Source organism: Anguilla anguilla, chromosome 19, assembly GCF_013347855.1.
Source record: "Anguilla anguilla isolate fAngAng1 chromosome 19, fAngAng1.pri, whole genome shotgun sequence".
NCBI classification, from domain to species: Eukaryota; Metazoa; Chordata; class Actinopteri; order Anguilliformes; family Anguillidae; genus Anguilla; species Anguilla anguilla.
The window spans coordinates 11,477,413-11,505,406 of NC_049219.1; the positions used below are offsets into that span (position 1 = coordinate 11,477,413).

At 46.8% G+C, this 27,994-nt stretch overlaps 1 protein-coding gene across 1 annotated transcript; it reads left to right on the top strand.

Annotated features, from left to right (window-relative positions):
* The first annotated feature begins 891 nt into the window (after positions 1-891).
* Positions 892-27,950, top strand: LOC118218673 (endosome/lysosome-associated apoptosis and autophagy regulator family member 2-like). The gene is made up of 22 exons (XM_035401253.1): positions 892-1,301; positions 7,730-7,850; positions 11,282-11,471; positions 12,572-12,719; positions 13,019-13,108; positions 13,326-13,431; positions 13,543-13,695; positions 15,339-15,427; positions 15,670-15,850; positions 19,302-19,430; positions 20,314-20,404; positions 20,993-21,095; positions 21,532-21,669; positions 22,043-22,306; positions 22,451-22,624; positions 23,172-23,361; positions 23,555-23,651; positions 23,875-23,976; positions 24,204-24,330; positions 25,230-25,408; positions 26,176-26,338; positions 27,447-27,950. Exons 1-22 carry the CDS (start codon positions 1,155-1,157, stop codon positions 27,513-27,515), a joined length of 3,051 nt encoding a protein of 1,016 aa, XP_035257144.1. The 5' UTR covers positions 892-1,154; the 3' UTR covers positions 27,516-27,950.
* Positions 27,951-27,994: the final 44 nt, after the last annotated feature.

A 27,994-nucleotide genomic window follows, 5' to 3' on the forward strand; every position in this document is an offset into this window, starting at 1 on the left:
GTGTCCCGTCCCAACATCGCAGCGTCTTTGCACAACGTAGCGGAGCACAGTCAAGTGAAGCGCGCGCCGCCAGCCGCTGCTTCTTTTTCCCATGAAAAAGCGGGGCCACGCGAACATTGCGTCAAAGGCGAGCATTTAACGCGCCGCTGACGCGGGCCGCAGGATTCAATGCTTGAATGTTGGATAAATGCATAATCACATGAATTGTTGATGACCTCTTCATAATAACATATAGAGGAGCAAAATGAATAGAACTCTGCCATGATCTAGTTCAATGAGGTAGATGTAGCTAGTAAAAGCCCTTGGTTCGGGATTCACATTCAAAAGCACGTGCATTCAACCTTTTAAATGTTTTCCAAGTTGTTTGAATAGAGAAGCATGGCTTACCATATGCATTGTTTTCACCTTGTAATACAAGCAGGAACATACCTTAGAGGGAAAAAATAATTAACAGTGAAATATTGGTTGTTGTCTGCTGAAATCAAATTATAAGCAATGGCCACACTAATGTGGAAGACGCCTGTGTTATTTTAACGAATGAAAGGCCCCATAATGTATTATAATAAAGCATATATATACTGAGAGAATGTAAACAGGTCTAACAGACCACAGTGTTGTTTTGCTAATCCATTAATGATTCAAATGGTGCATGAATTGAACATGTATGAGGGAATATACGTGACCACGTAAAGTGACTGTCAGAACACCAGCTGCAACATTTTTCTTTACGACCCTGAGATGTAGGTATTGTGCAGAATTTTTTTTTTAAAAAAGGTCAATTTCCTTTACAGCATTATAGAACTTCACCACAAGCTGTCAGCTGCAGTGTTAACCGTTAGTTCTAAACTTGTCACGTCATTTGCTATAATCGTGTCAAGAAAGTCCTCCGAAATTAAAAGCAAATGTACGCTGTACTTTCGTTGAGTTGCACTCAAAGACCGTGGTTGCACTTGCCTGGGCAGACTGAATGACGTCACGCCAATGCCTGTCAAAATCTGGTGGATCTGAACGCAAGCTAAAGCCGGAGCTTAGCCTTGCGCGGAGGAGGACGGACGGAGCCTTTATTATAGGCATAGAATAATCACAGTCACTCTCGCACAGGATCACACGTTCTCCATGGTTGTCTGCTGGGCTTGTAGACCATTGTAAATGAAATGGAAGGGAGAAAACACCCGATCAGCCACGGTGTTTTCACAGTGTTTTATTTAATGCCTTTTTCATTCTTGATTCAAAGCGGTCTCGTCATCCTCTGCTCGTTTCAATGGACAGTCGTGGCCAAAGACCTGCCCCAGTGTAAAGAGGTAAGCCTACATAACGCTTTCATTTGCAAACTGTCACCATTGTTATTATTCGAATTGTATTCGGTCGGTTTACTAATGATGGTACTTTGGACGGCATTCTATGTCGCGCTAGTGAGCGACAATAAAATGCGAGTATTATAGGATAATATTTTATAAAGGTTTAGTAGCATAAATCAGAAACATGCTGTTTTATTATTTCGTAATGCTAGATACTGTAGTCTATATCACGTTAGTATCGCTATCAACACGAAACAGGCTGGTATCCTATTTCTATTATATAATATTACTAGGATACCTCGAGTTAGAACATACAAGTTAACGCTGTTTTTCAATAATAGTGGCTAGCGGCTACCTCGATTTAGATTTAGTTATCCTGCGTAGCGATACTGTTCAAGAATACTGTGTGAGTCACACTTGACCAGAAACACTAAGGTACCAACAAACCGTGGGCATACAACAGACCAAGTTAGATCATCCATTGGCCGTTTTTATTGTAGACCTGACCACTGTAGTTATTTTAACAATCAAAAACATTAGTAGCCTACGGCTAGTCTGTCATTGGTGATATGACGCGGTCGTGCATTGATGATAAAGATGATAAATCGATCGCAATAGTTTTCAGTAACCTATATCTGTTGTTGCTTGTGTAAATATTGCGTAATATTGAGTACAATAAACACAATGATAAATGTACTGGGATACATTTTGGTTAGCAACAAAGGTTTTCAATTAAACTTACTTCTCCCTCAGAAAGACCACTGGTACGTTATAAAGTAGCCAGTGGACTCTCCAATGTGTGAATTTATTGTTGCACAGAACCATTTTAATGGCTGCTCTTCTGAAAGCGTGGCCTTAAGTACTACTAAAAAATATACTGAACCTGAATACCGACAAGCAACCAACAACAAAAAAAATAAAATAAAAAATAAACTATCGAAGCGATAAGATGACAAATGTTCTATCCGCAGATGACTCTTGGGACAGCTGTGGATGAATTTGTGTTGCTGAATTATGAGATGCCTAAAATGTCACAATTTCAGCTAGTCTTCAGCTTAGTACTGAGGGTTTGTTTTTTTTTTTGGGGGGGGGGGGGGGGAGGGTGTTACTCTGACTCACCACCCCCTCTCACAGTCCCCCGCAGTGGCCAGGGGGTGGCCTTTGCTGACCCTTTCAGTTGGCATCCCTCTTTCTGGGCTAAGAGGCGCTGCAACAAAGAGAACGAAAAACGTATTAACCACAATTTTCCAGTGATATTGAACCATTGCCTTAGTAAAGCTAATTTACCCACAATGCCACTGGGCGTACGTCTCACAGTGTTCAGCATGCCAATATTTGCCCTTCCCTGGATGCAATCAGTGCATTCAGTAGGCCTTCCTTTAAGTACAAACAAACAGTGCTGAGGCCCGTAACACCGGCAGGTGCGCTCTCAATAACAGCCGTGTCAGCCGGGGTTGCCATGGCGCAGGGCACAGCATTAACCCCTGGTGATTTCCCTGCTTGCTCCCGCGAGACACGCACGCAGCGAGGGAAAGCGCCGCAGGAAAATGACTCGCGTCAACAGTGGCTTGGGTACTGAGACCCACACTGCACACCGTGTCTTGCCCCAAAGCTCTGTTTCTCTGCACGTTTCTCTCCAGGTTTTTAAGAATGTATTTCTGCGGCTGGTTGGCAACGGCGGCACTCGAATTTCCATTTGTGTCATAATTCAGGGCGCAGTAATGAAGATGAGTCCCTGCTTAGTATTGCCCTTTCGGGCCCTCCTCTTGTACCCGCCCGTGCAGAAAGAATTTACGGGCTTTTGCGAGACACAAGTTTCTTTTTTTAATTAAATGGGTCAACAAAGTGGAGCTTCTTGACTGCACGTGTCCATAGTACCTTTTGCAGGTCAATGAGATGCAAATTGGACCCAAGCTGCTACCTTGAAGGTGAATATTCTGATTTAACAGTGGCTTTTTGAAGGAGAAAGAGAAAACACAAAAACAGGCAGAATTGTATATCTTGAAAGTGTGCATCTTTGCAACTTCTAGTAGTTATTGTATTTAACTACCACCATTTCCTCCACCCTTTTTGTGTGTTTGGACAACCTGCAAATGTAGGGAGTGCGGACAGGGAGGCCAAGTAAGAACACCTGTTCTCTGACCCCAAACAAGGGTTGTAAAAATCAGAATTTGGCAAACAGACATACATACGCTGCTATAAACTGCCGAAATCCCCCAAACGAATGGGGATGCCTCTGACAGGCTGCAGTTACACAGGTAATTAGTGCCAGACTCCGTCTCTTTGTCTGGGTCCCTAGTAGAAATGACGAGGAAGTGTACCTGCTGCTATCTGAATCTCAGCCCTAGTTTCCATGACAAAAGGCCAGCCCACACCACTCTGGGCTCCATCTTATCTCTGCAGATGCACAAGTTAGCAGCTTTTTTCTACAGGGCACATTATACATACAAAGGGGCACCTACGTATTTCCCTGACAGAATGTTATTTTGCATCATTTTGCATCGGGAGTGCTTAGGATCCATTGCTGCTATTTCTCACACTCGCCACTGTAGTTATCACCGTAAGCATTTGTAATTATGGTGACTTTTTGTGTAATCACCACAGTTTGTTTTATTTTATTTTTTCGTCGTATTAATTTAAATTGCTATTCGCGTCGCTTCAGTTCTCCTGCGTTTTGTGTTTTTGTTTGTGCGCGTTTCAGAGAAAGGTCAGCGCGCTCGCCGAACGTCTCGATAAAGGTCGTCGGGCCAAAACGTTGACTTAATTAAAATGGAGAACATGAAGAATATGCAGATAAGAGGGGCGAATGCTTTGAATATCTTTTCATATGTGAGTGTGCAAATGCAGATGGGATTGAGGTTTCTGGTTTCAAGTGACCATCATTGGCTTTTCTCATGGTTGCCAAGAGATACAATTAGCTGACCAAGCCACTGTAAGGACAATAAATTATAACCAGGACTGTGCTCAGTCCATGTTCGCTCTGCTGTATGTACATTAAATATTTCAGACATGAAATTTAAGGCAACAAGATTACCGTTGAACCGTTATGGTGAAATATTATGTTCACTGCCCCCGGCAAAATGGCTGCCCTACATTTGTTGATTTTCACATTTTCGTATTGTCACAGCAGTTATGTAAACATCTGGAGCTCCCTGTGGCCCGGCATCTTCTGTGTTGTTTGCGCAAGGAATTGTGGGTCACAGTGGGTGAGTGGCACAGCCTGAAGTCAAACTGGCAGCACTCCACCACAGGAGTCCTCAGTCATTCATTAGAGACACAGTACCAGACGAGCCATCTGCTTGGTGTTCTCAGTCTGCTACGCGTGCCTCTACTTTTCACTGAAGCTAGAGTCAGGACTTTGGGTCCTTATTCCTAGTAGACTATGAGATTTGCCTGTCAGTCATGTTGCAGAATACCCAAAAATATATTCATAAGCTACAATCAAAATGGTGGAAGTATGTGGTGCTTTTCATGTAGCCCAGAGGTCGATTGTATACAAAAAAAAATAAGGGAGAGGGAACTTTATAACGTGGCGCATGTATATTTAAAAACATATTTCGGATACATACATACGCAATGCAGTTCATGCTCTTTTCAGCAGATGCCCACGGAATGGCAAGCTCGTTAGTCTGTTTATACAGCATTCGTACAGCGGCCGAGATTGTTGTGCCTGATTGAGAAAAAGGAGCATATTTTGATTATTTTTATGTGCGCCTGCGGCGATTAACCTCAAACACGGGCCACTTGTGTTTGCTGTCGCATGCTGCTGGCAAGGAGTTGCTGTATTTTGCATTTCTGTTGATTGCAAACGGTGAACTTTCATATGTTTACTGCCGGAAAAAAAGGATTCTGTTGATTGATATCGAAGAAATAGAGAGTCACTGTTTTTTCATCGCCTGTTTCTGAATCCGAATCTGACTGGTGTTGGAGTGCATTAAGCTCCAGTATATCAAACTCTAAGTCTAGTGTTTTCAATTCCCAGTGCACTGGTTTCTGTTTTGAAAAAAAGTTTTTTCCTCCAAAATCACTTTTCTTGCTAAATATCAGAGGGTTGCTGGGGCTATTTTTACATTAAGTATGTTTGTTTAGTCATTTTCCCAGATCTAGTCATGTCTTTTGAAGTAAAAAAATATATTGTATAATTGCTCCCACTCAAACTAGGCTATTGTTTGATACTAGTTCAAAATAAATCCTCAGAAAGTGATCTAAAGGTTTGCAAATTTGCTGGACCGTCAGTGGGGATTTATTTATAACTACAGAATATGCTTTAGATATAGTCATAAAAAAACTTACAAAGTACGTTATATATACCCCTCTAGCTGTGATACCCGGCCCCTTACATCTCGCCAGTAGAAGAAAACTGTCTTTAGCAAAACCCAGCTGAAATAAGACCTTGCTTGAGGCAGCAGCTATTTCAAGCAAACTTTGATTATTTCCACATGAAACGTGTGGATATTTGATCTATTTTAAATTGCAGCGAAAAACTGAGATGACAAGTTTCTAACTAGCAAGGATGGGCGGGGCAAGAGGGCACACGACTGATTCTGCAGTCACGGATGGAACAACTTTATTTCTAGAACCTCACTATTTCCAAAGTCGTTTCCAAAGGATTATTCAGACAGAGTTGATGATGATGATGATGATGATAATGAGGATGATGGTGATTAGCATCATTAGACACTGGTGGAGACGGCATTCCCGAAGCCTAACAGGTGGCCTGGCTGTTTGCGTTCACCTGTTACCCCCGAGGGAAGCTTACCTACCCCCGCCCCCCCCCCCCCCCCGCCTCTCACATAATTCAGTTACTCAGGTGGAGAATGTTTTTTTTTAGTGCCGTGCCTAGAAACAAAATTGATTGGCGTCCAGCAAGTGAAAACTCAGTGGAAAATCCCCATTGTGGAGCAATATGCCCCCACAGTAACCTGCCTCAGGGAAAACACACTGAGTATATGTAAATGTAAGGCGTCTAATGGCCTAATACTTTCCACTCATTGACCTGAGCAGCAGGTGTGATGAGGGTAGTCCTGAAGTGTGAGCAATTACTCCACTGAAAACAAGGCTTATATAACTGCTCACAGAAGCCAATTCACTATACTGGGTCATTTAAAGCTTCCACTCTTTGTGGAATTGCTGGAAGCTTATGTTCTTGTTTGTTTTTTTCACTGCTAGCCAATCTGCTTTGTGTGTTAGGCTTGTATGTATCACACGTGAGACTGAATTTATTCTCGGTAAGCATGAAGCTTAAGTTTGATCTTAAAGCTTAAGATTAAGTCCGTTGTGGGGTTCTGTCAGTTATGACAGTTCCTTTTCATAGATGCTGGTTCTTCTCTTTGAGGACAGGCAGGACACTGTCAGCTTTGGCTATTGCTCAGCTGCCATTTTCAGAACCTGATACCGACATCAATATCTCCATGTCTCTGGTTGTCTGGTTATTCAGGTCATGCGATAGTGTACCGCGTGTGGCAGTCAGCATTAGCCATGTCATTGCCCTAAAACAAACTGCATTTTACGTCGGGTTTTCCTTCTGACAGCACCGCTAAGTGTGTTGCCAAATGCCTTAAATGCAGTAGAGCTGTACGGGCTGTTTGGAAGGGTTGTTGTTGAATTACTTGCTCCAAACTAGGCCTCCCAACCCAGTGCAGTTTATAAATGTACAAGCAGCATGAATAATTAATAAAAAAAGGTTTTTGTTTTCTTTAAATGGCTCAGTGCTCCACGAAGAAAGAACTTTAGCTCGGCGCGGAGTATAAACGTAGTTTTCGTAGAGGCTGTAGAATGGAGACCTCTGCTCTGCCCGGCGGGATGCGCGGAGGTGCGGTAACGCCGGGTCAGATCTGTCCGGCTGCGTGCCGAACACGCCCGAGGCCGAGGCGCCGCTTGTTCTGACGGCGACGCGGCTGAGGGCGACGCCACCCGCCTCCCCTCCCCCCCCCCCCGGCAGCCGGATGAAGGGAACATTTCCACCCACTCAGGCTCCGTGTGGTGATCATGCTCTGTGCCAATAGCACATGCAGATTGTCCTTCATGGCAGAAAGGACTAGACTGCCACGCGGTAAGTCGCGTAGTGGCAGTTGGTACCGGGTTCGGGATCTGTGTGTGTGTGTGTGTGGGGTCAAAGGTCAAATTGCATCCTGTAGACTCAGCAAATACTCCTTTTTGTGCTCTCCCAGCTGTCCTACAGGATAGTCCTGCTCGGTGGCGGGAGGTTCTGGTCCTATATTACAGTACAGAATGTCCATTGAGCTGGTATTGTACTTAGTCACGCCTCCTTAAACGTTATCTGAAGATACATCAGATTGGACCGTCTCAGCTTCAACACTGTGTGGACTATGGGTCTGGGTGTCAGGTGGTTCTGCAGAATTTGTGGGTGGAGCTTGTGGGCTCTGTGGGCCCTGAATGTGAAGGCGGACTGTCCCGCTTGTGTCTTGCAGACAGACTACTACTTCGAGTACACGGAGTGTGACAGCACCGGGTCACGGTGGCGGGTGGCCATCCCCCAGCGCCTGGGCACCTGCACGGGCCTGCCGGACCCCGTCAGTGGGACGGACTGCAGTGAGTACAACACCCGCCCCCCCCCATCCCCCCCATCCTCCAGTCTACCAACCCCCTGCATCTGTATGTCTGTATGTCTGTAAGTCCCGCTCTGGAGAGTTGGCCCCTTTGACCCAATCAACGGTTAGTCATCACTGTCCAACCATCTTATCATTCCCACCGCAACTCAACAGCAGCCCCCACCACTGGATCCTTTCTTGCTATTTATCCATTCTTCTTAATTCATGTTATGCTTTCTTACTACAGTTTTTAAACGTGGTGTGCAACTATTCTATGCGTACTGACGGCCTGTACTTCCCCTTACCTGATGTCTACAGCGTGTTGTAATGTGCACTGTTTTTTTTTATTTTTAAAAAGCACAGCTCTTTTGATGCGGGTGATCCTGGCAGGCCCAGGGGCCACATTTTTGTCACCCTCCTATCAGCGGAGAGGAATGTTTCCTGTTCAGATTAGGAAGACTTCACAGCAGGGCCCTCTGATTCCCCCCAGGGCAGTTCTTTGCTTTGGCTGACCCTCTTTTTACTTTTTGAGACTTGAGTCTGGTTAACGTTCCTGATGCCTGCCACAGGCGAAAATGGAAAACAGACCCTCGCTGTCTCGCAGCCGGTGAAAGCAGGTGTTAGCGTTCAGGTGTTAGCGCTCAGGTGTTAGCGCTCGCTGGGTGTAGCGTCCCTTTCTGCTGCCCACTCAGATGATGTAACTCTGTAGCTGCAGTCAGAAGAGGAGGAGGGGAGGCCAATCTAGCGCGTTTTCCCCAATGAATGCCTCGTCAAGCTGGCGTGCAGCCGCTGAATGTCCTGCCCACATTATTCATCGTGGTTCCAGGCGCTCTGAACTCTTGGAAGAGATTTTCTAGAATGTTCTTTTGCAGTATTGGTGCACGGAGTGTCATACAGAATGCCCCACAGCTTGCTTCTGTGTACGGTTTCAAAGCCATCGATTCTACAGCAGATCATGGCTCTGCAATTGAATCGGGCTCTACTTGCTAATGGTTTAGAAGTATGGTTTAAAGACTATCTGAGAAAAGAAATAATACAGGGAACATGCCTTTTTAGGCAAACCGAAACTAAAATCTTCCCTTTCCTCAGACGAACATTTCTCTCGGTTAATTTTCAAGGTACGCATTGAGCTTCTCTCTTTAAAAAAAATACCTCCAGCTGCTCGCTGTTAAACGACGGAGATGAGACAGAAAGTGTGGAAACCAGAGAATGGCCTGTGGTGCCCTTTGACCCGGAAGTAGAAAGACTTTAATCAGGTCAATAGCAGGGTCCCTCTTGCTTTCTTTGAGAGGATCAATAAACCGTGCTGAAAAGAGAGAGCCAGGAAAAATATACAGGACATAATGCAGCGCACATCCTATTCATTTAGAAGTCTGGTAGGGTCCGGTAACCAAGGTAATACACCAGGAAGCTAGCACCAGAATGATAGCGTTATTTCACATGAGCGCTTTGGAGCAGGAACCAGACTGCGAGCAAAACAAACCTAAATGGACATTTAAATCTTGCCTTTTAGAGCTGTTTTAGTCTTGCAGTTTTGATTCAATGTCTTAATGAAAAATTCCTGTGTGTCTGTTGGTAAAATCCCATATCCAGGGAAGATATTTTTCACTTTTGTCCAAATACAGTTCATTATGAGAAAAACAGGGAAGATTTTTAACCGCTCTCATATACTGTATGTGACACTATTCATATATAAAATTTAAATAAAAATAAAAAAACGCCATTACATTGTAGTGCCGCTGTTTGTGTGTCGCTGTTCACCTAAGCATATGGATTCTCCTTATCTGCCGGCTCCATGTAAACACATGCAGCTGTTGTGATGGGTGATTGGGGGGCTGTTACCATGGTGAGTCCCATGGTGCTCTCATTAAGCTGTTCTTACGGAGACAATATGGATTCATTCATCCGTTGCCACGCATCACGTTGTTAGCACAGCCCTAGCAACGCAATATTCAAAAGAAGAAGTTACTCATTTCCTATTCTCATACTGATTTTTTTTTTTCATTTTAAGATTACGTATCCTAGATATAAAAAAAAATGGGAGGTTCGAATCTGTAAGATTTCATCCTCGTAATATAACAATAACAGTGAAATAGCTATTGTCATTCTAAAGTCGTTTAAAAAACACTGCAATGCCGTTCTGAGAACACAAAACGTGTGCAAGAGACTGATTAATAAAGCCAGAAATATAGCAAGTAAAATATAAGCCCGTGGCTTGAACGCATGTAAGTCCGGCACGCCTGTTTTTCAGTGCCCTGCGTGTCTGCTTAGTTTAGCACCTGGCCCTGTTTTTCATTTTTATTTGCACCAGGGCTGCACAGATACTGCACCAGCACCGGCCCCTTTGTTATCCTAACAGCGTACCCTTTTCACTGAGCACGGCACACTGCTCACCCACGTACTGTAAAGATAAGTGAGTCTGAGCTTCGATTGGACGAAGGCCGCGCCCGCTTAATTTTTTCGCCGCGAGGCTCTGGCTCTGTTTAATCCCTGGCTGTTCGCTGCGCCTCTCCGTAAGCCTCCCCCCCCAAAAAAAAGCAGAAAACCCTCCTTTTAATTATTCTGACAAGTAAGCTGTTTACCTGTCTCATCGGGCGATTTGCAGCGGTGTTCGGGTGCAGTGTGTGTGTGTGTGTGTGTGTGTGTGTGTGTGTGTGCCGCTGCAGCTGAGGGATTGCTAATCATGGGCTAGCAGTAGCACTGCCAACGGCGTAAAACAAAAGCACATAAAGCCATCAAAGTTAGACTGGCGATAAAGGCCCGGCTGAAATAATGAGAGTGATTATACTGCAGTCTTTCTAAACGAAGTTTATTTAATGCTAATACTCAACAGCAGGGCCTGTACTAAACATTCAGGCTTAATTTGGTGAGAAATAATATGAGCCTCTAGGGTGAACTGTGACTGCTGTACTGTCTCTGGGTTTTTAAGGGGGTCAGTACAAGTCACTGGGAAAGAGAAAAAGGAATCATTGTTGGATGGTTTGCCTTCCGATGGTGAATTAGCCAAAACATTACGTTTTTTGATGTAACTCAAGCCACACAGTCATCTGTATAATGTGCATTTCCCATCACTGGAGCAAATAGAATTAGCACATCAAAGCTTTACTGCCTGGTTCTACTGAACGACTCTTATGGTAATGTCCTGTGGGATCTGCCATCTCGCCAACCTCTGATTGGACGAGGTCATTGTACTGCCTGTTGTTAATGCAAAACGTTTTGAATGGATTTAATGAATGTGCTGACTTTGAGGGTAACTGTGATGAGTGTAATGAATGTACTGTGAGTGTAAGTAATCTGATGTGTATGATGTTGGGTGCGAAGAGTATGAAGTTGAATGTGATGAGTGTGAAGTTGGTTGTGATGAGTATGAAGTTGAGTGTGATTAGTATTAGGCAGTGATGAGTGTAGATAACCTGTCCTCCTGTGTCCCAGCGTTCTCCTGCGGTGCCGGAGAGTTCCTGGAGATGTCGGCCCAGCAGTGCACGCAGTGCGCCGCCGGCACCTACTCCCTGGGGAGCGGGATGCGCTTCGACGAGTGGGACGACATCCCGCCCGGCTTCACCAGCCTGGCCACCTACATGGACAGCGGCCCGGCCGGGGAGGACACCCTGACCTGCAGCAAGTGAGTGAGGCCTCTCTCCCACAGGGGCATTGTGGGACTTGTAGTCCATTATGGGAACGGTGGTGCATTATGGGATCGGTGGGTGCGGTATGGGATTTTAAAAGGAGCGGTGCTCTCTTCCGGGTCATGGATGTTCTACAGATGACCACCTGAGGCAGGTGGGGAGGGGGGAGTGGGAAGGGGTGTCCTGGGTCCAATCTGTGTCGCTAATTATGTCGTTAAATCAGGAAACAAAGGCCAGAGATGTGAACAGGTTCTGTTGCCCAGAAATGGAGTCAATCCACTGTGCAAAAAAGACACCAAGATATGCAAAAGTGGTATGAATATGAGTGTGGGAAAGCTGAATGGGGTGCTTAGCCCGTGATTAAAATGAAGGGAGGTGCAGAAGGCAGGTGAATAGAGGTTGAGGGTTACTGAGCCCCCCCCGTGCGTAAGCGATTCCAGCGGGATTTGTTCCAGAGGGGCCCACGCTTCACATTCAGGCCTAACTAGGCCGGGCGAGTTGAGTAAGCGTCTGCTCGCTCCTCTCTCTCTCTCTCTCTCTCTCTCTCTCTCTGTCACGAGGACGTTTAAAATGGAACTGGGATCCGGTGAGAATTCTCACCAGATGAATATTAAAGTCATCCGCCCACACGCCGGTGCAAAAGCGCCCGTCTGTGCTGGAAGTCCAGACTTCCGCGGAAACCCACGCAAGTTCTGCTCGGGGAAGGGAAGGAAGGGTTGGCGAGAAGGCCGGCGGGATCTGGAAACGCCGCGCGTACGCCAGTCTCTCTCGGCGCCGGCTGTGACAGATGGCGTCTGTTAGCCGCGGCTAGCACGTTGTCCAGCCGCCGTGCAATACACGCGCTGTGCGTCACGCCTAGCTAGCTTTCGCAGCCCGCCCTGTTCAGTCTGAATGAAGAATGCTAACTGCGCATCTCGCTACACTTTGGTCAAAAACAAAACACCTATTTATATACTGCAGAATGGTAGTGGGGGGGGGTGATTGTGTGCACCCCCCCCTTATTTGACTCCCTCTCACCACCTCCCTGGAAGGAGAAAGGAGGAGAAAGGAGCGTTTATATCTGAGACTTTCCTCCGTCTCCTCCTCCCTCTGACAGCTCCTCCTGGGCGCCCCAGGGGAACTACCTGGAGTCGAACCGCGACGAGTGCACTGTGTCGCTCATCTACGCCGTGCACCTGAAGAAGCAGGGCTCCGTCTCCTTCGTGTACCAGTACGTGGACAACAACATCTTCTTCGAGTTCTTCGTAAGTCCGCGTCCGCGTCCGCGAGTTTAAGCCGAGGTTAAGGGTGCTGATCCTCCAGTGATTTAACACTGTGGTCGTGCACACTGAGAAGTGATTTGCGTTGTTGCTGAAGACCTTCTGTTTCAGTCTGGTCAGCTTCAAACCAGCCCTAGTTTTGACTTTTGCTTGCAGTTTTCTTGTTACAAACATTTCTGAATGACTCTCTGATTTTTAGAGAGAGCTGTGAAATGAAAATATGATTTCTTTAAATTATTGATTTGAATGTGACTTAATATTTACATACTCAATATATTTTTCAGATTCAGAATGATCAGTGTCAGGAGATGGACCAAACGTCGGACCAAAAGTGGATCAAACTGACCAACAACGGAGAGTGGGGGACCCACACCGTAAGTGCCCTGTCCAATCACAGCCGGCACACACAGGGTTAGGACTGTGATTCGCTGATATGAAGCGAATCAAGCTCGGCTTGCAGCCTATAGTGGCCAATTGACTGCTTATTTTCAGTAAATTATGGATTTATTATCCAATAGAATCACATTTTAAATTGACTGAATTTTGCTGATTATTCTCACAGCATCATTTCTTGTCGTTTTTTGTTTTCAGGTCGACTTAAAGTCCGGGACTAACATCCTGTACTGGAGGACCACTGGGATTCTGCTGGGCACTAAGGTGGTCAAACCGGTGCTGCTGAAGAACGTTCAGATCGAAGGTAACGGGACGAGCCGCTGGGGCTAAGCCTTTGCACAGCCATGATTTGTGTCTTTTATAAAACTGTGCGCCACCCCGGTTGCCAGGGTAACATGTGATTGCTGTCCGTCAGGGGTGGCCTACACATCCGAGTGCTTCCCATGCAAGCCTGGGACCTTCAGCAAAACCCCGGGGTCATCGTCCTGCGACCTCTGTCCCAGAAACACCTTCTCCGGCAAGGGAGCCAGCTCCTGCACCCACTGTGACAAGGACAAGCAATACGCACGTAAGCCCGCCCCCAAGGAGCCCCCACACACCACCTGACTACTGCATATCTGCATTAGTACAGTATAATATCATCATTGCTTAACCTTATTGAGGTGTGAGATCACTAATATGTGATTAGAGCATTCTTAACTGAACATTCTGATGCTGATGTCACAATCACTGCTGGTAACTGAAGGCAGTGGAGTTCTAGAACACTGACATTCTGAAAAAACCTCCCTCTTGAGAGGGTTAAATGAGAGCTGGATTAATTGGATTAATGCTGGATTAACGTTGGATTAACGTTGGATTAATGTTGTGATTGCGAATGTACTCCCCTCCTAGACCCTGAGTGATGAGTAAAGTAATGTTTGCTCTGCAGTCAGACGCAGTTGGGCGGTGCAGGGTTGGTGCAGTAATGCACTTTTCTTGCAGCGCGCTCTTGGCAGTGCCGCATAGCACAGATGCAGCAGTTCCGACGCGTCATTTCGCCCTGTCCTTCGAAGCGCGAGTGGAGTAAAATTTACGATCGTTATAATTCCTCAAAGTACATCTAATCCCCCGCGAGTCGGCTGCACTCGAGCCAGCTTCCAAGTGCAACCGGCACCCATACATTACAGCGTAATGGAGAAGATGAAGAGTCCGCCTTTGCCAGTCAGCCATAAAACCCTGCAGACTGAACACTAGAGAAGCATGACAGTACTGTATATGAGGATGAAGCAGGCGGCTGCGTGTGAGGTGAGCTTCAGCAGTGGGGGCGGAGTCAGCCCCTGGTGTGTGAGAATGGAGGCTAACGCACTAGCCTACATGCAGGAGGTCTGGGCGTTATCAGTTCTTATCAGGAGGACAGTGCTGAGCAGAGGGTTGGCTGGATATAGCAGACACACTGGTCTCTCTAAGGGAAGGGTGGCATTGCGCATACATGTGCATTCGAATGCATGTGTTTTATATGCTGTTTGGTAGCTTGCCTCTTTTTTTAATGGTACAAAATCATTTTTGGCCACCAGCAAAGAAACCTGCTCCTCTACTATTTTGGTAGTCGGTTATAGGCGCAATTATTTGGAAGGAATTTTGTTTTTTAATATTTTGTAGCAAAATGTATTTTAATGTATTTTCGGCCGTCATTGCAGCCATCTGTAATTTGGGAGTCAGAATAGCCCCGCCCCCTCGCCCCCTCTCTCATACAGGTTGTGCTGCGTCCGAGCAGTCAGCTTCACCCTCCCTGTGTCTGAGGGGTGGGGGGGGGGGGGGGGTGGGGTAACGCTCCTCAGTCCAAACAAGCTCTCGTTCCTAAACGGGACGTTCTGGTTCGTGTACCTCACGCCTGTCTCTGGCGGCTGCTCGCCTGCTGCTGCTGGGGCCCTGCCAGCGCGGACAGGGTTTGATTGACAGCTCAGACACTTTGGCCACATCGCCCGGCGATGGTGGTCTCGATCGAGCTCTGCGGCTCAAAGGGAAGCGCCGCTTGCGCTAGGTTCACTCTGATGCGTTCCCCGGCTCAGCGGATTGGACAGATCCGTCTCCTTTAGGGCAGAATGAACCCTTTAATCGTCCCAAAGGCCAGTTTGCCTGGCAGCACATCACATAGAAGTGCAGGTGCTCTGTGCCGTACGTCAGGGTTTTATTGATCTGTTGTTGTCGTTGCTGCGTCTCTCCTCCCCGCAGCCGAGGGGTCGGCAGAGTGCAAGGAGAAGCCGGCCTGCTCCAAGAAGGATTACTTCCAGATCCACACGCCCTGCGACAGCGAAGGGAAGGTGAGGTTCAGTTAAGAGCGCTCCGATGGTGCATCTGCGATCTCACGCCTTACACCTTAACGCGTGCTGAGATTGCTGTCGGTGACTTTGGGGGGGCCTGCATTGCCCCCGGCCCAGTTTCAGCATGTGACGGTTCTGCCGAAAAGAGGCTGCTAGGCATTGTCTGTTGCCATGGCGAGGAAACGCTAAGGCTGGAGTTGAGGGGGGGGAACAGTCTGAACGGCGAGTGTGTGCCCCACCAGACGCAGATCACGTACAGGTGGATCGAGCCCAAGATCTGCGTGGAGAACGTGACGGGGGCCGTGACGCTGCCCCCCTCCGGCAGACGGGAGCCGTGCCCGCCCTGCAACCCCGGCTTCTACAACAACGACACGGCCACCTGCACCCCCTGCCCCCCCGGCACCTACTCCAACGGGGTCAAAGGTAACTTAAAGGGCTCAAACACTCCGGTTTTTCATGTTTTCTTTTTTTTGTTTTGGGTTATAGGCTAAATAACTTCATCCAGAGCCGCAATGTGAAAAGACACGTGCTAAAGTACAATTACATTTATGGAGATAAATGGCTCATGACTGTAAAACTTTCTGTAGACCCTGCATTTTACCTTTTCACGATACACCACCTGGCCTTTACCTTGTTAGGGCACTTTTACCTTGTAATGCCAGCGGTACCAAGGTAACTGAGCCATGCGGAGGAGTCTGTCCAGGCCTCAGTAGGGGGCTCTGGGGGTCCGGCGTGTGGTCTGGCTAATGTATCCGCTAATAACTCTTCAAACTGTCACTTACTGATAGAGAAACGCTCTCACCGCTCTGTGTTCTGTGCACTCGCATTCCTGTTATGCCTGGCTGCATGGGAGGTGGTAGAACTTTACTGAGGGTAGTAACGCCTAATCCACTAGGTTTAAGAAGTGCTACTTGAGTTTCCAATGGGGTAATGTGACTGGTTTTACAGAAACAAAACAATAAAACGTGAAGTTAGAATACTGATATAAAGCAACCAAGGATTTATACACTCTATATATTTACCTATATGTAAGCATCCACAACTAACACACAACAACATTAAGTATCTATCACCTTACTCAAGCAGGTCAGTGAAAAGGACTGGGTGATCTCTCTTAATAATAATAATAATAATTATAATAATAATAATAATAATAATAATAATAATAGCTTAAAGAAGAAAATAGAAAATAATATATTAGAAAATACAAAGGTATTTCATATTTTTAATTCACAAGTCTTCCCAATTCTGTTTGAGTTAGCAATAGCAAACCTGAAGCAGTTGACATTCTTATCATTCCAGCTTTGCTGTGTGGACCCCAAATAATTAAAACCAGTTGAATAATATTAGGGTGACGAGCAGTTTCTTTGTTTGGGACCCTGATTAAAAACTCGGAACACCTGAAGATTTGCAACAAAATGGTTGGAATGAAAACCTGGAGGACTAAGAGAGGATCCCTGTCTGAAAACAGCCGTCAAAAGTGAAATTCAGTCATTTTTGGTCATTTAATGCCCTCTGGTGGTAAAGATTATGAACTGCACCCTGGTTCAGTAATATTGACGTTAATGCACAGAATATCCCTTCCAGCCATATCTGCTGTTTAAATCCCTGTAAGAAGCCAGCAGTCATGGCCGGGGTCTCTCAAGATAATGGGGTGGGGTGCAGTGGGGTGTGGAAATGTAAAAAAAATTATTTGAATACTATAAAGAAGCGCTAAATTGAAATTAAAACAAACATCTTCATGCTTATGCAAACTTGGTCCTGGGGACCCACTGTGTATGCTGGTTTCCATTCAAACCAGCCACCCTTGAATAGTAACGAGCAGTTAATTGTTCTTAATTAAACACTTTTAATGTCTATTGCAGAGCTTGATCGCTTTAGCTGACAGTACATCGTGCATACCCAGGAGTTTTAATTAGTCAGATTAACAAGTGATTTAATTTTCAGTAACGGCAAGAGGAAAGAGCTTGCATTTTAACTGATTAAATTATAGACAGACAGATGAAATCAGTAGGGTCCTAATTAATGAAAGTGTGGACACCTGGTCATTGCCACTAAACCCTTTGACAGATCAAGGATAATGCTAATTTTAATTTGCCACACCTGTATTGTGTTAAAATAAGCTTAATTACACAAGTATGGAAGAACTTTAAGATTTACAACAATGGCTGGAATGCACACCAGGATACAGAGGAGTTTCTAAACCTTCAAAAAAAACAGCCCTCAAAAGTGAAATTCGGTCATTTTTGGTCATTTTATGCCCTCTGGTGGCTGAATGTGTGAACTGCACCGTCAGTTCATAAATTCAGCCACCAGAGGGCATTAAATGACCAAAAATGACTGAATTTCCCTTTTGAGGGCTGTTCTCATACAACGTTCAGGAATTTCTCTGTATCCTGCTTTGCATTCCAGCCAATGTTGTAAATTTTAGACAGACAGATGAAATCAGTAGAGTCCTAATTAAGGAAAGAGTGGACACCTGGTCATTGCCACTAAGCTCTTTGACAGTTCAAGGATAATGTTAATTTTAATAGGCAACACACTTATTGTGTTAAATACACTTAATAATAAATGTATGGAAGAACTTTAATACTTTTTCTTAGCAATCTTAATTGATCAAGAGATTGACTACAGCAACAAATATACATATTGTTTAAGAATTCTTAATTTTCCACAGTCAGATTAATGTCAGAGACCAGGAGACAGCACTTTCAGTATTTGTTGTTTGAGAAGTGATTTGATCTTATTTGATATGAATGCTGGAGATGCCTCCTTTGTAATATGCTCATCTATTTCTGATGTATCTATCCAATTTATTTCTTGGAATAATAATAATAATAATAATAATAACAACAACAACAGCTGGAAACAGTAATTAAGCAGTCTTGACATCTTGCCCCAAAAAGCAAAATATAAGCAGATACAATGACATTACACAATAATAGGGTTTCAGCGACTTTGCTGTTGGACTCCTAAATACCAGCCTGTAGCGCTTTAAGATTTACAACAATGGCTGGAATGCAAACCAAGATACAGAACAATTCCTGAACCTTGGATAAAAACAGCCCTCAAAAGTGAAATTCGGTCATTTTTGGTCATTTAATGCCCTCTGGTGGCTGAATTTATGAACTGACGGTGCAGTTCACACATTCAGCCACCAGAGGGCATAAAATGACCAAAAATGACCGAATTTCACTTTTGAGGGCTGTTTTTATCCAAGCGGGTCTTTGCAATACTTTCATTATTTACGAATCAGGGTGAAATGTATAATTTTGGCCACAAGATGGCATTAAAGGATCGCAAAAGACGGAATTTCACTCTTTTCAACTGTTCTGTGTCAGTATTCCTGAACCAGAATGCAATACAAAATCTTGGCCACAATGGAACTGATCACAAATGTCTGAATCTCACTTTTAAAGACTGTTCTGTTCAAGATGTGTGATAATGATGGACAGACTGGTTTTTATCTTTTGTAATGAAAGAGGTTGCATTTCTAATTGATTAAATTATGGACTGACGGATAAAATCACTAGAGTCCTCATTATTGTATGTATAGACATCAGATCACCCCATTAATGGGAAATGGAAAGCCCACTGATAATGCAAGGGGAAGCAATTATGGAAAATGTTCTTAGTTAATAGCACGCACAGTGGGTCCCTCAAATTAAGTTTTAAAACTCCCGATGTAGAAGAGTCTGGTGGCCCTGTAGTAACTTCAGTGTTCGATTACTCATGTCCAACAGGATACATCAGCAAGCTCCAGTGATCTGTAGTGTCCTGACAGGATGTCTGTTGTCTGGTTAACCGCCTGTCTGTCTCCGGCATGCCATTGTGTCAGACAGTGTGTGATGTTTGTGATGCCCGCCCTCACCAGCTTGCCAGAAGTGCCCAGCGGGCACGGAGCCGGCACTGGGCTACGAGTACAAGTGGTGGAACGTGCTGCCCGCCAACATGAAGACCTCCTGCTTCAACGTGGGCAACACCAAGTGCGACGGCATGAACGGTGAGGATGGCACAGCGCGGCCCTCCAGCCCCTAAATGGCCCTGTGTTATCATAGCAGGCGAGGAGGCGATCCTCAAAAACACGTTGCTGAAATTTTCAAAGTTTTCTTCCTCATTTTCCATAAATACTGATCTGTGTGTGGTTTGCTGGCAGCAGGGGGGATGGAGGAAATGATGTTGAGGTACGAGAAGCAGGGAGGGAGGGAGAGAGAGAGAGAGAGAAAGAGGACGGAGGGAGAGAAGGAGAGTGAGAGGAGTGAGCGGGAAAGAGTCAAAGGGAGGGAGAGCGAGACAGACTGAGAGTGGGACGGAGAGGGGGAGAGATTCGACCCCGACAGGACGGGGGCAGCAGCAGGCGCTGCGCAAACAGAATCCACGCGCTTGGCTCCGCGGGGTGCTTGGATCTCGTCTCTCCCTCCTCGGCAGCGACGGGCTTTGCGTGCCAGCGGGCGGGGGGGGGAGGAAACCCGCACGCGCCACCCACCCGCCCCCCCACCCCCCCCCCCGTTTTCCCTGCGCAAACACGCTCGTTTGCAAAGCAAACACTCGCCTTTTGGGGGGGGGGGGCGACGCGGCGAGCAGCCATCGCTGTGACTGATTACCGCCGTTGCGATCGCGGCGAAGGCTACGGCGAAGCGGCACCTGCTAATAACCGCGTTTCAGAGCGTGGAGAGGCTGAGGATTAACGCTGGAAATCTACATGGGTTACAGCGAGACTTCCTTAAACACCTCCACAGGAGAGGGTACATTTGATATGACTCCTGATGTAGTTAATTCCTGTTATTATTCCTTTAATAGGAAGTACAGCCCCAGGCCTCTTCAGCGTGCAGTATCCCATGTGATGGATGTGAGGTGAACAGGTGCTGTTCTGTTTGGCCCTGCAGGTTGGGAGGTGGCTGGCGATCACATCCGCAGCGGGGCGGGGAGCTCGGACAACGATTACCTCATCCTGAACCTGCGGGTCCCTGGCTTCCAGTGAGTCCAGCGATGGAAACGTGCGATCCTGCCAGTCTAGGCCTAGCTTAGGGAATATCCAACCCCCCCCTCCTCCGCAAAACCTGGCCTTGAGTCACCCAGGGTCTTACACGACCCCGTAGAGCTGTCCTCACATTAACAGTCCTGTTACTAATCCTTCTGTCATCAGTGTGAAATTCATTTTAAAAAAATAATTTTTTTTAATGTTATTTTTTAATTTTCAGTTTTACCTTCTGAACTGAATGAGGAATGGCCCTCTTCCCCAAAGCTCTCTTATAGGTTCAGAGAAGCTGTGTCCAGTTCCTACAGTGGCAGTCAGTGAAGCGTTTGCTTTACCAGACACATTATCAGCCATGGGTCATATTTGATAAGGGTTTTGGTGCAGTGCAGGTGATAATTTATCTCCTGATTGATGCCAATTACTTTCAACTGCAGTGAGGTGCTCTTTTGATTTTAAATGCCCATTCACCATAGAAGTGACACAGGCAGGAATTAGCCAGATGTGAATTCAAAGTCAAGGTTAATTTCCTCTTGATAAGTCAGCTTCGACTCCAGTTTTTTTGCTATTGTCTTTTTCTTTTTTTCTAGGCTTCCAACATCTGTGTCCAGGACCACTGGCTCCGAGTTTGGCCGAATCACCTTCATCTTTGAAACCATCTGCTCCGCGGACTGCGAGCTCTACTTCATGATGGTACGTCGCCCTGGGCAGAGACGGGCAAAATACGCTAAAACGTATTTTATTCACAGCGTAAAAAAATCATCACAAAAAACATCCAAACAAAGACGGGCGATGCTCCGGCATGCTGCCGCGTCTGAGCGACAAACGGATCAGGCGCTGAGCGAACAGCTCTCTCCGGGGTCCTCCTGTAAGAACGCCTGTCTGATTTGAATGACAGGGCCCCGGGGCCTCCTTTGATGTTGTTGTGTGGTGGCATCGCGAAGCGGCACTTTGGCTGCTTTAATTAAATACTACAGAGTTCACCTTGGACTTGCGCTGCGCTTGGTTTTCAGTGTAAACCAAGCAGCTGCGCAATAGCATGCTAACACACAGCTAACATGCTAACATGCAGCTAGCACAGCCTGTCTGCTGCTTGTGCGCTAACTGACGAGTGTGCTGCCCCCTGCAGGATGTGAACAGGAAGAGCACCAACGTGGTGGAGTCGTGGGAGGGCAGCAAGGAGAAGCAGTCGTACACCCACATCATGACCAAAAATGCCTCCGTGTCCTACACCTGGGCTTTCCAGAGGACCAACCAGGCCCAGGACGTGAGTGCCGAGCGCCGCAGGGGATCATGGGAAACCGCAGAGTAACAAAAGAACAGAGAATGACATCATCATTCATGGCAACACAGACCTGTGCAGTACAGGAAGTGCTGTCATCGAAGCAGCTCAGACACATACAGGAAGTCACTCTTCAGATGTATTACTGATCTTAAACCTGACAGTACAAATTTAAACATTGGCATAAGCTACAAATTAACTGGATTATGATATGTTATGATACAATTAACTGGATTATTATTTTCTTTAAATGTGTCCATACTTATATGTATTTTTTCTAGTATGAAACAGAGTCTGTGAAGCTTTAAAGCTGTAGCTCCTCGTCTGCAGTACTAAGCGAGCCCCTCCTGTTCTCCAGATCAGACAGTACGTCAACGACATCGTGAAGATCTACTCCATCACGGTGACCAACGCCCAGGACGGGGTGGCCTCCTCCTGCCACGCCTGCGCCCTGGTGTCCCAGCAGTCGGGCTCGTCCTGCGTCCCCTGTCCCGCCGGCCACTACATCGACAAGGACACCAACCAGTGCATGGAGTGCCCCCCCGACACCTACCTCTCCGGGCACCAGATCTACGGCAAGGAGTCCTGCGTGCCCTGTGGGCCTGGCAGCAGGAGCAACAAGGTAAATGTAGTTTTTAAAAAAAAAAACCTGGAACCTGGGCCAATCGCTGGCTCTGGCGGTTTGGCGGTGTGGCGGTTTGGCGGTTGTTAATGGGGCTCTTTGTCGCTCTTTCCCTCCCCCCCCCCCCCCCCCCTCTGTCGGCAGGACCACTCCCTCTGCTTCAGCGACTGCTCCTTCTCCCACGTGGACCAGAACCGGACCCTGACCTACGACTTCAGCCCGCTGGGCCCGGTGGGCTCCATCATGAACGGGCCCAGCTTCACTTCCAAGGGCACTAAGTACTTCCACTTCTTCAACATCAGCCTGTGCGGGCACGAGGTAGGAAGCGAAAGCCTCCGCTTTCACCCTCCTCTTCCCAAAACCCCCCTCCTCCCGTGTGTGGCTTACAAACACGACTGAGGCCGATTAAGTGTTTGTCAGTGTGGGCGGCTGAGGCTCACTCTGCAAAAGCTGCTCGCAAAATGGTGGGCGTGTTTGACGTGACTTTACTGCCTAACCTCACCAGCCGGATCAAACGGGCTTTGGAAGCGTGACTCGGACAAGAAACAAGTCGTGATGTATTATCCATGCGTTCCTGATGCTGCGTTTAAAGGATGTACTATTCAGGGGTGGAAAAATCCAGGTTCAGAAAGTAAAAATCCTCCCCAGTATTTTGTTCCAACCACCTGTATTTGCTATTTAGCATAATTCTTCAGCCCGGAGGTCGAAATAATTAGTAGAATCAGCCGGCTTCATGGGTGGAAGGAAGCCGGAGTTCATGGAAGAAATACATGGCGGTACTTTTACTTTCTGACCCCTGGATTTTCCACCTCCTGGTGCTAGTTCATGTTTTTTCTGTATTCATTTTTCACTTCTGCTCCTCAAGGGCAAAAGGGCAGCGGTGTGCACCGACAACGTGACGGACCTGTCCAACAAGGACCTGCAGGGCGACTCCAGCGAGTTCGTCAACTACGTGGAGACCTTCGTCTGTCAGTCAACCATCATCCCCTCAGATGGGCGGGGCTTCAGAACGGCTCTCTCCTCACAGTCCATCAGCCTGGCGGACACTTTCCTGGGTACGAGCACAGATTGCTTAGACTATTCAGACGGTCAACTCCTGAATTCCTTCCTGCCCCTCTCTTTCCTGACCGCAGGAGTTTTGAGTATGTGACAGAGTAGAAGCTGCTTGTGTGTAGTTCTCTCTCCTGTAGTTCTGTGGACTCTGCCTGTGCGGTGACTGACTGACTGCTTGTCTGATTGGTTGTGAAGGAGCCACAGTGGAGAGCTCTCTCTCTGACATCACCGTGAGTTCGGACCTGTTCCCCGAAACGTCGAAGAAAGTACCGGACGTGAACTTCTTCTATCGGTGGGTACAGACAAAGGCACTTTTTTTGTGAGATAGCTTGCATCAGATCTGTCAGTTTCCCTCTATTTAAATGAATGCATGGATGTTGGAGTGGAGCGTTTGCTTATTTTTGCAGTAACCGATCCATTTTTCTGTTGTTCTGTTAAAACTTGCAGTACAGACACACATGCTTTCAAATGCGTGTTTCACTGGGTTTAACAAACATTTTGTGCTTTGATCTTAGGTCTCCCCAGGCAACATCATCATGTGATAAGGGGCGTAACGCAGTGATCACGCTGCGGTGTAACCCGGAGAAGCCTGCCCGGGGGGAGCTGGGGGTCTCCAGGTACCTCTAACTCAAAAGTTCAAAGCTCAATACCTGCTAAAACCAGTTAAAACCAGTCAGACGGTGGCATGTGTGGTTGGCTGTGGTGGGTGTGCATTGATGGTTAAAACAAGGCGCATAGCAACAGCATTATTCTTCTGATTGAAGTTTTACTCCCCCCCACCATGTTATAATCGACATGGTTCAGTCCAGCTGTGGCAGTGTTTTGTCACTTCCTGTTTCTGCAGCAAGTGCCCTGCCGGCACCTGTGATGGCTGCACCTTCAACTTCCTGTGGGAGAGTGCCAGCGCCTGCCCGCGCTGCACGGAGGCGGACTACCACGAGATCGAGGGTGCCTGCAAGGGCGCGGTCCAGGTAACCACTTTTCAGTTATTTTGGGGGTTTTTTTAACTTTAGAAAATCAGTGAATTATGCTTTATTGCAGAGGGGTTTTCTAACTCAGCCTGGCGACAGTATGCTAGTGTTTCAAACTTAATTGCAGTCTCTTAATTGTTACTAGCTGTGTCTTGGTCTTAATTAGACTCTTTAAATGACTAATTTGTGGATCATTAAACTTCTTAAACCCATGTTATGTCAGAAATGCCTATATGTATATAAATATATAACATCCCAGATTTTTTATTAGTCAGATCACCCAATAGTTTGGTTTTCAGTGTTTTGTGGCATACAATTCCTTTGTAAAGAGCTTACCTTTGAGTTGATTAAATGATTGACTGACAGGTGAAATCAGTGGGCTCATAATTGCTGCAAGTGTGGAAACCTGCTCACTTAGGCTAAACCAACAAGCCGAACCTGCATCGTATCAGGATAAGTGTACCGAAGGAAGTGCTTCAACAGGTTTTCAACAAGCTTAATTGATCAATTTGCCTCCAGGACCCAGTTTTGAAACCATGCTTTAGAGTGCTATTGTGACCTTTGTAAAACTACATGCACATTGTGGATTTCATAAAGCGCACATACAAATCTGTATGCTGTCACGCACATATGCTTCTGTCCTCATTATTTGAAAAAAATTAATCATTTTTGTCACATCTTAATCAGACTTATTTTTATCAGACTTACTTTCTCTTCCTTCTTTGGTGTGGATCAGAAATGTATTTTACCATAATCGTGTGCCGATTATATAATCATGAATATACCGTCTCATCATTTACACTGTAACCTCATAGTAATATCTAAGGTAGCTGGAGTAAACAGATAGAAGCTGTGTAAAACCCATGTTATTAAGTCTGAGTGTCTGGCTGGGCCTTCAGGACACGCTGTACGTGTGGAACGAGCCGAAGCTGTGCACCGAGGGGGTGTCCCTCCCCGGGAAGAAGACCTCGCCCTGCGAGGCCATCGACTTCTGGCTGAAGGTGGGGGCCGGCATCGGGGCCTTCGTCGCGGTCCTGCTCGTCTCCCTCACCTGCTACTTCTGGAAGAAGAACAAGAAGTGCGTGAGATCCGCCGTGGCCGCCAGCTCTAAACGAGGCTCTCACGACCCTGTGCTAGCGGGAACGCTACATTAGCTTTATTCATTTGCCGGGTGCTTGTGTCCCGAACGCACTCCGAAGACCATTATGGCAAACGGCGCAAAGTGCAAATGGAAGACAAGAATTCGAGTGCCAGGGGGCTTTGGAACTGGTGTAAATTTCACTGTATATTTGAGTGCCCGCTCGTGCGCGAGCAGGAGAAATTACGTGTTTCTGAAAGTTGCGTGTGCCACTCGTAAACTTGACTTCGTTGATAAATAAAAGTAAATGAGAGCAAGCTAAAAGTTTCATGCTTTGAGAAGGGCCTTAGTTGACCTTATAAGGTTACACGTGGGAAGAACTCTGCTTGGTTGCGCTGCATGCGCACACACTCCTCTGTCATCTAACTAGTGCTAGAGCAGCCATTTTACACACCGAGCCGACACGGGACTGGGTGCACTTACCTCAACATGGAACGCAGTCGTGTAATCACATAATCGCACGCACTCGCACTCCACAACATGCTGATGAAGCAGCGCGCGATGAGCTGATGCCCTCAGGTGCTATCGACCCCGAGGCGTCGTCAGGTTTAATGCGTTCTGTCACGCCGCCGCTCGCAGACGCATTACCCCGCCGCGCTAGCGCCTCAGATGCGCTGACGCGCCCGTTTCACTGTAACAGGATGCATTTATAACGCTTCTTTCCTAACCTCCGGTTTCCCGCCTTTTTTTTTTTTTTTCCGCGGCAGGCTGGAGTACAAGTACTCGCGGCTGGTGATGACGGCCAATAAGGAGTGCGAGCTGCCGGCCGCGGACAGCTGCGCCATCATGGAGGGCGAGGACAACGAGGACGAGGTGGTGTACCCCAACAAGCCCTCCCTGCTGGGGAAGCTCAAGTCCATCGCCACCAAGGTGAGCGGCGGTTCCCTCACACAGCTCCCTGCGAGGGGGTGAGGGGGTGAGGGGAGGGGGCGGGTAAAGTGTTTGAAGTCGGTGAGACAGGTTTTTGGGGTACAGGGCCCCTTTAAGGAGGTGCTCCCCTCCCCCTCCTGGATGCAGACTACAGGAGTACTTCTCAGCGGCCTTGTTCACGAAACGTGCGTACGATCTCATTTAATCGTAAACTGCGTGTAAGAACGTTTCCAAGAACTTTTCGGCATTCATAATTTTTTTTTCTTATCCGTATTTGTTCGTGGCTGTGTCCTCATGCGAATCACATGAACTGGATTGCGTGTAAAATTTACATGCAGCCAGCATTCACCATCTCATACACCATATTGCGTTTTTCGTGGGAACCTTTTTTAAAGAACAAAAGTAAGAGTAATTTAAGAAAGGTTTTGCGAATGAGGCCCCAGGAGTGTCATAGGAGTAGCAGCTGGACGGAGTGAACGTCGTTTTGGGCAGTGACTGACAGGCAACAGAGGAGTGATGTCATTCATGAAACGGCCTCACAGCTCGAACGCCGACAGAAATGTCGATCCCGGCCGCCGCCGCTGTTGAAATTACACTCTTCTCCCAGTTATGCGCAAAACTTAATTCCAGTTAATCAATTTTCATGGCAATTAGATGTGCATTTTGATTGCGGGACTGCATGGTAATCTGCTGATCGTGCAAAGGTGGCTCTGATCAATTCTAATGCCATCTGAGACCACCGAGTAGCTGATTCATTTTTCATCGATTTGGTCAATCAATGGTCCCAGCGACCATTATTCTGATTGGTCGTCGTTGCTGCTGAAGCCAGTGTGGCGGTGGCTAGTTGAAGTGGTCTGGTTGCGTTGCCTGTGGTTTGGAGTGATGACTCTGTACTGCTGTGCTAAGTTTCCAGGCCTTCAATTTAACAAAACTAGCATGCACAGCAGATCCCGTGTACAGAGGCATTACTGCAGCATTTTAAATTGGACAGCGTGTAAATAGTTGAGTGAGTTGCTCAGGATAAGGGGGTCTCCTCAGGAAATAGCAATATAATGCAGTGACTTGGTGGTCAGCGTAAAGGGGGGTTTTTGTTCCCTTTTGTTTCCAGGGAAACGGAGAGAGCTGCGAGTCTGTCCAGCTGAAGTCCTCAAAGCCAGAACGATGGGTGTGGGGATAGAGGAGGAGTTTGGCGGGAGATGTTTTTCGGGAGGGTGAGGAAGAGCGCTGAGAGAGATTGCAAAGAAGACGACGAAGAGAAGAAAAAAAAAAAAAAGCCATGCTGTCGACAACATTCGGAAAACGGCCCGACGATCGGGAACTCAGCTTGTGGAGATGACCATTCCTGGAGGCCTTAACACATCACCGCGGGGGGAAATGGAAAATTCCAGAAGGGGAGGATTCAGTGGTGAGACTGCGGGGTAGGGGGAAGAGGGCAGGGGTGGAGGGAGGGAGGAACTCTGCTTTAACTGAAATATTTGGGAACAAAATGGCGGAGGTGCATTCCGGTGCCACTTTCAATTGGCTGTTGTTTTTCCGTTTGGGGTTGTGTTATGATTCTGTGTGATGGCAAGATAACTGCTGAGCTGTGGGTCCCTCCCCTTTTTAAAAAAAATCTTTTGAGAGCCAATCAAAGGTGGCGATGAAAACATTTATGTT